Source organism: Glycine soja, chromosome 8, assembly GCF_004193775.1.
Source record: "Glycine soja cultivar W05 chromosome 8, ASM419377v2, whole genome shotgun sequence".
NCBI lineage: Eukaryota > Viridiplantae > Streptophyta > Magnoliopsida > Fabales > Fabaceae > Glycine > Glycine soja.
This window is the reverse complement of record NC_041009.1, coordinates 3,220,606-3,230,960: the sequence shown is the minus strand read 5'-3', so window position 1 is coordinate 3,230,960 and position 10,355 is coordinate 3,220,606. Positions and strand designations below refer to the sequence as shown.

The window sequence follows — 10,355 nt, the reverse complement described above, 5'->3', positions numbered from 1 at the left end:
AATGTTTCCTCAGTCCACCATCATCTTGTATGTGTAGTAGTCTTAGCTAGCTCAAGTGTGTAAGTAATCTAGAACGGTGTTGCATGTAGTGGCAGCAAAATGGGCTAAGCAAACCCATTGCGGGCTGCCCTGATTTTGGTCAAATTTGGTCCTTTAAATTTATGCTAAAATCTGGCACTGTGTTGCAAAATAGAAACGTCTTAAATATTCGGTATTTTTTTATGATGAAATATGAGATTTTTTTATTCCAAAATAAAAATTAATTTCACAAATGCGTGACTGTCATTGATTAAAGAAATTTTTGTATATAGTGACAATCAAACACAAAATTTTCTACTAAATAAATTTGCTCGTACAAATATAATGAGATTTCACACCAGTATATAAAATCCTTTGGATTATCAAATACAAGGTATTTGAGAAGAGTGAAAATTTTATAAGTTGAATTATTAACTTTTATGACAAAAAATGCTTAAATGTTTTATTGATTAACTCTTACTCATATACAGTCCCAATCACCAACATTTTTCACATAAGATTATCATATGCAATTTTATTTTGGTAAATTATGTTTTTAAATTTTTCATTAATTTGATGTCATCAATTTTTACTAAGAGATAAAGATTTAAAAAATTATTTAATAAAAAAATACTATATGTGATAATTATGACCTTTTGACATGTGGAAAGTCAATGAGTAACTAACATTGCTTTATAATTATTTAAGATATAAATTATAAGTGTTGTTGTAAAACTAACTATTCAAATAGTTAAAAAGTATAAAATAATAAAATAAAATAAAATAATGATTTATTTAAAAAATATTACAAGAAAAACAAATAAATATTTTGAAGATAAAATTAGAAGAAAATATAAAAAATTAAAATTAACATTTTAAAAAACGTTAAAAATTATTAAAAAAATTTATTTGTGAAATAATCAAACAAATTTTTTAACTAATAGAAAAATTAAAAATCATCTAAAATGTTCGGTCAAATGTAGTCAAAGACTAAAATCAAAATAAAAATATTTTAAAAGGACTAAATGTCTCCTTATTTGATTGAAACCAAAAATTTATTTAAGTCTTATTTTAATGTATTACAAATAAAGTAAATTATATAAAATATGATATACAACTATATGATAAGTAATTCAAGTTATTTAAAATGAAACTGGTAAGATCTTAAAAAAATTCATTTGATTTACAATATAAGTATTCAAAACTTTTATAAGAAAATAAAAATATAACATTCTGTAAAGTCTTTAAATTTAAAAGCCTGTACCATAAAAAAATTTAACCTAAATGAATATAAATATCCAATCCCTTAACTCAATAGTTATCCTCTTATGGGGAAAAAAAAGAAAAAAAATAGTAGCTCATTTTCCAGATAAAATGCAATTGTTGTTCATCCTATGTCGTGTCAAGCAAAACATCCGATTCTGGTCTCTATTTTGTCACCATGATGTCATATCATATCAGTCTTCCAACTCGTATCCTTATCCGTTTTTGCTCCCAACGCATACAAATGAAAACGTAAATACTAGTAATAGAGTAATGCTAAATCTCCTACTATATTCTTTTATTATTTTTATGGCGAGTATTAATTAAAAAGTAAAAGTATTTATTGTGTTAAAATTATAAAATATATTTAAAATTAATCATAAAATGTAATAGGAGGATTTATAGAAAGAAATGATAAAAGGATTAAGAATTATTCATACTACTATACTAGATTCGCTTAAAATTTTCAATAATTTGGTGCAATAGAAATTAAATTTTCAAAAGAAACAGGACACGATAATATAATAATTCTATGACAAAAGCATTTTATGCGGATGGAATTAACGCACTACATCGTTTGTCTACTGAACACATGCCAACTGCGAACTCTTAAACCGAAATAATAGCATCATATCAAGAATCTTAATTTCCATTCAAAGCGTTTTGTTTGGTTAGGAGAAAAGGAAAATGGCTCCGAAATTGGCGAAAACAGGGTCGTTCCGTCACGGTTTGGCGGAGAAGAAGGAGAAGGAGAAGCTTCTCTCGGCGGCGAAGAGTAGTAGTAGTTATTCAGAGATAGGAATAGGAATTGGCATGATGCAACAAGAGGAAGAGCAATCGTGGTGGAACACGTTTAAGCGCGTCGCTGAGAAGGCATTGGAAATGGGTCGTTCTGATCCAAGGAAGATTATCTTCTCTGCAAAATTGGGCCTTGCTTTGACCATTCTTTCTCTTTTGATTTTCCTCAAAGAACCCTTCGCGGATTTGAGCAGCTACTGCGTCTGGGCCATTCTAACTGTTGTCGTAGTCTTTGAATTCAACATAGGTATATAATTATAACTATAGTACTAACTAAAATACATTACTTTTCTTTTCATTTGTTTGTTATTATTTTATTTTATTTTTCCGTGTTGGAGCACTTTATTTCAATAGGTATGTGTTTTTCGTTCTTTAAGCTTTAGGGTCGTGCTAGAAATGTGATGTTGAACTGTTTTTGTAATCAGACATTTTCATTTATGCCATTGTAATTACATTTTTATTCTGTCACGAATTTTTTTTTCATGGTCGGGAATTTGATCCTGTTCTAAGCTTCAAATCCTTTTCAATGTTTTCCATTGTATCTAATGTGTCTATCATTTGAATTCATGGTGAATTAAATTAGAATGCACTGATTCAATCAGGGGCAACTCTGAGCAAAGGAGTAAACGGTGGAATGGGGACCTTGTTGGCTGGAGGACTTGCTCTGGGGATGGCAGAGTTATCAACATTGGGTGGAAAATGGGAGGAACTTATAATCATTATGTGTACCTTCATTGTAGGTCCGCTTTCACACTCACTTTCCTTTTCATATCTTGTTTTATCAAAAATCCACACGTTTGTGTTTCTTGGTTCTGACTAATGTTGTGATTGGTAGGATTTTGTGCCACCTATACAAAACTATACCCTACTTTTAAGCCTTATGAATACGGGTTTCGCATGTTCTTGATCACGTATTGTTTCATCTCTGTATCCGGGTATCAGACAGGGGAATTTGTTGATATAGCTATAAATAGATTTGTTCTCATTGCACTTGGTGCTGCTGTATCTTTGGGAGTCAATATCTGCATATACCCTATCTGGGCTGGTGAGGATCTGCATAATCTTGTCACCAAAAATTTCATGGGTGTTGCAACATCTTTGGAAGGTATTCTACATGATTTTCTTCATCATCATCACATTTCACTTCTAGTTAGTTTCATTTAGTTTGTTGCTTCTCAAACATGTTTCCTAGGTTGTATACAATAATTATAGTGTTCAGGACACATGTAGCATTATAAAAGGATTTATTTTGTGCTTAAAACATACTACAACAATTAAAATTAGGGAAACTTAAAAATTATGAATCCGGATATAAGTTTTTAAAGCATCAAATTTTTCTTTGATTATGTTAAAATTCTATACATAATCATATTGAGATCAACTTTAATTATCAACTCTATGCATGAGTGAAACTAAACTAAAATAAAACAAAACAACCCTTTTGTGAATATTTGGGTTGAGCAGATAAAATAAGAAAAAAGAGTGACACTAGTGTGTGTTCAATGTGTCTAGTAGAGATTCAGCAAAAAAAAAAAAAAATGTGTCCAGTAGAATGCGCTTTTATACAGTGTATTAAGCATCACTATTCCCATCAAATAGGAACCATTAAACTACTCTAGTAGAAAAAATGATTTGGTTATATCTTCATCTAATTCCAACACTTTCCACATTATCCTATGTTCAAAAGTATTTGAAAACAATTGGCTACTTTTTTTGTTTTCTATTGCCAACAATTATCTCTTGGAAAGAGTTATAAAACTTGCACCCATCCAACGTGAGGTACCCCTGTACGTGCCAATCTCAATTTACTTTGATTTATTTTTTATTTATATTATTTATATTTTTTATACTAGCAAAAAGTATAACAATATTTTACTTTAAGAAAATATTTATTTGATTCAATTAAATTTTTTAATTTAATTATCAAATAATAAAATAAATTTTGAAGTAGAGATTAAAACACTTGTTTTCATGTCATCTCATAGGTTTAATACTAATTTGATAATAAATTAATCAAAATTAATTTACTAATCAAGATAAGTGTTTAACAATATTCTTTAATATTCAAATAAAATAGAATAATATTTTTTACTTTCAAGAACCAGTAAAGTAATAATGTAATATTTACTTTCATTATTTACTACTTTAAGTTAACTATAGAGTATATTGTTATTGTTAAACTCTAATAAGTTAATACGCAATATTTAATTGATGTATGATATATGAAGTTCATTTTTCCATTCATTCAATTATCCTAATTAAGGTCTTAATTTTATCATGAAGCTAAAATTGGTTAAAAATATATATAAATTTTTTCTTGATTAATCATTAATTCTATGAGTATTTAATTATATTCAATGTTCATCTAACGAGTGTTCCAAGACATTAGGGGATTGAAATTAAAATAGTAATAGATAATATGATAAGTCCATCGTTTATATATGTTAATTTATTCAAATTAATAATTTTTTATTCACAATAATTCTATGATCAAGAATAGTTTAAGTTATTACTAATTTTAATAAAGAACATTATCAGATTAACTATTTAATCAAACAATAAATGTGAGATAATGGAATAAAAAACAATACTTTATGATAGATATGATGTTAGACATATATATTCCACAACACGATAACTCTGTTGAGCTTTTCTCTCCCCCTCAGGTGTTGTCAATCACTACCTTCATTGTGTTGAATATAAGAAGGTGCCATCTAAAATTCTTACTTACCAAGCTGCTGATGACCCAATTTACAATGGCTACAGATCAGCTGTTGAATCTACAAGTAAAGAAGATTCATTGGTACTGTCTACTATATATAGTTTTCTCTTGCTCTTAAATATGTATATGTTTATCATCATTTTTGACTCATAGTCATATGCTTGTGATTGAAGATGGGATTTGCTGTCTGGGAACCACCACATGGTCATTACAAAATGCTTAAATATCCATGGAAGAATTATGTGAAATTAAGTGGGGCTCTAAGGCATTGTGCATTTATGGTCATGGCTATGCATGGATGCATACTTTCTGAAATACAGGTGCTTCTTGTCTGAACATTTCTGAAATGGTTGTTGGTAGAAAACATCTGAAATTTTTGTTTTTCATTATGACGAGTATTGAATAGTTACTAAAGTCATTTTTCTTTTCTTTTATTAGGATGTGGCCTGTATTAAGTGGGAAGATGTCATTTTACAATTTTGGTTAAAATACATTTTAACATTTTTAGTCTCTGACACTCATTTTCTATTAAATTCCTATATGTATGTACAGTCATTTTCTATTAAATTCCTACATGTATGTACAGTCATTTTCAATGACTTTCCGAATTTCTACTGCCATTATAACTTTGAAATTGACATGGAGTTCCTCCCAAGTTTAGTGACCAAATTTAGGGTCTGCTCTGGGATGAGGACAATAGTTAATTAGGCCTCCCAAAAATAATTTCACCTATTAATAATAGTTTTGAAAAATAGTAAACGATAATAATTACTTGATAAATAGTATTAATCTATTACCATGATTACATTAGTTCGTTCAGTCTGTTAAATAAGGTTTTCTAGTGTTGTAGACAGAAAAAAAAAAGTAGTTGAGAAGGTAGATCTTTTCAATTTTCATCATGCATTCAGGATATCTGACAAAGCTCTTTATTATTTTGTTTTTAGTTTTACCTCCAGATAGAGAAGGTTTCCAATTGTTAGATAGATATTTTTGTAGGTTACAAAGAGAAGACTTTCTATTTCTCATTTTCAAAATTGTTTGTTGTCTACTTTTTCTTGCCTGTTTTCCTGAGTTACTATTATTTATACGTGTGTACTGAAGTTGCTTTTTGGTGATACATAGGCCCCAGCTGAGAAGAGACTAGTTTTCCGCAGTGAGCTTCAGAGGGTAGGTTCTGAAGGAGCAAAAGTGTTGCGTGAACTTGGAAACAAAGTTAAAAAGATGGAGAAACTAGGTCGTGGAGACTTGCTGTATGAAGTGCACGAGGCAGCAGAGGAATTGCAACAGAAGATTGATAAAAAGTCTTACCTTCTTGTCAATTCAGAGAGCTGGGAAATTGGAAACCACTCAAGAGAAGAGGAGAGTGATTCTCAACAACAAGGCCTCTTTAACATGGACGAAGAAAGAAAATTTCTCGAGTACAAGTCTCTCAGTGAAGCAGTTCTTGATCTCAGAACAGTTGAAGCTCCAAATACCTGGGAAGGAAATTTAACTCTAGGCAATAGCCCTGATGTGCCTGCAACCGATGCCTCTGAAAACATGTTCAGGAAAAAGATTTCTCGGCCTTCTCATATTTATTACCATAAATCAAATGCCGAGGCCGAATCAAAAACTTTCGAAAGTGCTAGTTCTCTATCTGTAACAACATTTACATCGCTTCTAATTGAATTTGTAGCAAGGCTTCAAAACCTGGTGGATTCATTCGAGGAATTAAGTGAAGTAGCAAGCTTTGTTGACCCCCTTGAGCAACAAGCACCAGTAGCATCTCATTGGTTGTTTAACTGCTCCAAATTCAAGGACTGAAATATGTGGTCTTCTTCCTTACGTCAACTTGAAATTAAGGATTGAAACATGGATTTCACCATCTTGCAGAGTCGGAGCTACTAAATGAGAATCTGCATTGCTGATTCTAAATAATTACTTTGGAAAGTTGCTGACTTCATTTCCATCAATTTGTGGAATGTGGATTGGTTGTAATGCGACCTACAAAAGTTCAAGGTATGATGGTGCATGAGATTGTCCTTGTTCAGGCTATCTAGCTTGCTTGGGAGTTGGAACGACAGGAGGTGATACTTATAAAAAAAAAACACTAGGACGCTCTCAAGTTAAGAGGTGACCTATCCAGTGTTTATTGTAATCAATTGCCAACAAGTTATTTGAATTTCCAGATGATACTAAGATCATGCTCCCCCCTTTTCTCGAATTAGGTATCATCACTTTATACAATGAAGTTAATAGTAGGAAGCAAAATTATTTTATCATAAATTATGAGTCCATATTAAACAAAATTATTTATAGGGATAAAAAAAATTAAAACATTTACAAGAATAAATATATATTTGAACATATAAATAAGACTTAAATAATAAATTTTTGATCTCTAAAGATAGGTTGTTTTATTTTTATTTCATAATTTTAGTCCTTTTTTTTTGTTTTAGTCTATCTTGTCAAGTTATAATGTTAAATGATGATGTAAACATTATGTTTTTTTTTGTCTTGGATTAGAGATCATAAGTGTCTCCTAATTTTAATTTACTGGGTTAAATATTAAGTTCGCTTGTAATATGTGATTACTTTTGATCCAATAAAAATTTACACACAAAAAATATTAAATACAAAATTTATTATTAAATAAATTATTGTTTCATACATAAATGCATGAAGTCTTATACTATTACTTCAATTATGTGAATTTGTAAATATCATATTTGTAATCCATATACTTTGTTATTTTATCATGGAATCTAAGAAGACATATACATATATTTTTCTTTTTTAATTATATTTTTTAATCATTATCTTTTTAAAACAATTGATAATATCAAAATAATTTAAATTGAATATTTTTCTATTATATCACATCACCTAAAATATTTAAATATATTATTTATTACTTGTTACCATACAACACTTTGATTAGGTTAGTTTATATCTACTCAATAGAGCTACCATTATACACAACCACATGTATGCTCTTCACATGTTTGGATAAGCAGAAAAGAAAAGAGATATAAGAAAAAAAAAAAGAAATGAAGTGATATTAGGATTTGTATATCGTTTGGTTGGTAAGAAGTGAAGTGGCAAAGAAATAAAAAGGTACGTTACCCACCCTGTTAATTTTATTTTTCGCAAAGCAATGCGGAAGTATGCCAAAGAAGGCGATTGGCTAAAAAGTCAGTATTTAGCAGGGTTGGTTTTACGAGGATTTAAAATCCCTGTTAAGTACTTCCTCTATTTTTATAAGATTTCATGCCAATTATGTTGTGAATTAATCATTTTTATTTAAATATTCTTATTTATTTTAATACATAATTAAATGTTATTGATTTTTTTAATATGAAGATTGAAAAAATGAATAAAATTTTAATATTATTAAGGAAATTTTTTAAAAGTATTACAATTATACAAAAATTTAATACTAATACTTAAATTTAATCATTTTTAAATAAGCATAAATTAGTCAACAATAACGTCTTGTTAATAATTGAGGGAATACATAATTGATAATATTTGTGATGATTTAAACTTCTACTAGATGCAAAACTTTAGAAAATTTAAATTTAACTTAGGAGGTATATAGGATTAAGATTTTAAAAAACTATTTTAACAAAAAATTTGTGGATTTGAAAGATTATATAAAAATATTATAATTTATCAGATTTTTTTTCAAATTTTTATGATAATTTAATTTTTAATAGATTTATATCAAAAGAATATAAAAGATTTGAAAAGATTTTATAAATTTATAAGATTTAAAATGATTATGTGAATTTTTAAAAATATTTTAAAATTACAAGGTTAGTGAAAAAAATAAATGAGTTTTGGATAAAAAAAAGTAAAATTAATATATATTTTTTAATCTTTTAATAGCTATATTGATTTTATCTTTATGTCTTTTTATATTAATTTTTCTTGTAAAAATATCTCTCATTCTTATTTTTGGATTTGAACAATAAATTTAAAATTATATACTAAATTTTTTAATTATTATAATTATTTTATGATAAATTTAATGAAATGTTTAAATGGAGTATAATAATAAACATATACGAGAAGAATAATGAATGCAAAAATTGATACGAGGATTAGTAAATTATGTAAATAATGAAATTAAGGATAACAATCATAAGAATACTATGTCAAATAAATGATCAGTATAATCCCTATATAAAAAACATAATTAGTCTTAACACATGAGATACTTTAATTTAAAAATATCACATTGACATGAAAAAAGAAATTAGAGATCAAACATATATATTTTGTGCAACAATAATATATTATTACAAGTGCCTTAATAACAAGTTAAATTACTTATTTACTTACTAGAGATTGAAAATAACAATGAATTTTCATGCTAAAAAATCAGCAGAAGCGGCTCCCTTGCGAAGAGCAACTCGCTCAAGTCCTGCATCTAATCTCTATCCAGTTGAGGGGATTACCAAGCATGTGAAAGAAGCCTTTTAAAAACAAAAAAAGCAAACCAAGCACGTGAAAAAAACTTTGCAACAAATGAATAACAGAAGAAAAAAACGTGTATTTTCCTAGTTAAATTTTGCAACTTAGTAAGAAAATTTAAGTTATTATCAAATTGGTGCTTCAGTATTATAATTCATTAACAATAAGATCTCACAAATTTAACAATAGTATTAATTTATCATATTTTTTATATATTTAAAAATTAAATTTATATTTTTTATCTTTTAAATATTAATTTATCACCACCTTATCATACATATGAATTTGATTATTTATCCATTAAATAAGTAAAGTCTGGTCATCACTTTAGTTCCAAACCAGAAAAAAATTCATTGATTTTAATCTTTTTCTGCTTCCTTTTCCACAGTTTTTTGGTGGGGAAAAAGAAGATTAAAGTGAGTAATGTTTTCCAAAGGGACAATTTTGTAATCATATACTTACTGCATAAGGTATTTGTCTTACTAGTTACTACTGTGTCATCATGATCATATACTTACTGGTTTGAAAAGATTGCAACGCAAGTGTAGGTGGTTGAGTTATTTAATTATCTACCTGAAGATCGAAAGGTCGAAGCCAGTAAGGTTAATCCGACTCTGAATCAACCCCTTCAAATCAAACTCGTCATGCTTGCTAGTTGCTACACCCCAACACCATCTTGTACACAATTTCCTCCACAAAGATGAGCAGCATCTCGCTAAGGTCAATCACCTCGCCTTCTTCTTTCTGAAGAGGAGACTACCCGTGTGGGACCTGTCCGAGGCGGAGGGACATGACGGGACCGTATTGCTGGGCCAAGGCTTGCAGGTTTCCGATCACCGGGAAGCCCGGTGGGCCTGGCGGGCCATCTTTGCTCTGTTTTGGACGCAGGAAGATGGCGGAGAATACCAATATTATGAAGCTTGAAGGATCGTATGATTCTGCTTCTGTTAACCACGAGTCTTCATCAGCACCAGGAGAGTTTGTTATGTCTGTAAATGAGATTGAGTTTGTCTTATAATTAAGTACTTTATATGATTCAATAAAATTATTATTGTGATTAGTCCAAAAAGTTCTCTCTATTATTTCATTTTGGCTA

At 28.8% G+C, this 10,355-nt stretch overlaps 1 protein-coding gene across 2 annotated transcripts; it reads left to right on the top strand.

Moving 5' to 3' along the window:
• Window positions 1-1,828: 1,828 nt before the first annotated feature.
• On the top strand, window positions 1,829-7,027 carry LOC114421184 (aluminum-activated malate transporter 9-like). 2 transcript variants are annotated; one of them, XM_028387015.1, is made up of 6 exons: window positions 1,829-2,326; window positions 2,682-2,815; window positions 3,022-3,184; window positions 4,746-4,882; window positions 4,975-5,121; window positions 5,924-7,027. In XM_028387015.1, exons 1-6 carry the CDS (start codon window positions 1,969-1,971, stop codon window positions 6,602-6,604), a joined length of 1,620 nt encoding a protein of 539 aa, XP_028242816.1. In that variant the 5' UTR covers window positions 1,829-1,968; the 3' UTR covers window positions 6,605-7,027. The 2 variants fall into 2 exon arrangements, with proteins under 2 accessions (XP_028242816.1, XP_028242815.1); XM_028387014.1 differs by having other exon boundaries at window positions 2,682-2,819; window positions 2,915-3,184.
• The last annotated feature ends 3,328 nt before the right edge of the window (window positions 7,028-10,355 follow it).

What these genes read in the sequence shown, in the direction of transcription:
- LOC114421184 (XM_028387014.1), top strand. Translation starts at nt 1,969, where the DNA reads ATGGCTCCGAAATTGGCGAAAACAGGGTCGTTCCGTCACGGTTTGGCG. An exon ending in AGTCTTTGAATTCAACATAG is followed by an intron (nt 2,327 to 2,681) that starts GTATATAATTAT and finishes TGATTCAATCAG; the next exon opens with GGGCAACTCTGAGCAAAGGA. An exon ending in TGTTGCAACATCTTTGGAAG is followed by an intron (nt 3,185 to 4,745) that starts GTATTCTACATG and finishes TCTCCCCCTCAG; the next exon opens with GTGTTGTCAATCACTACCTT.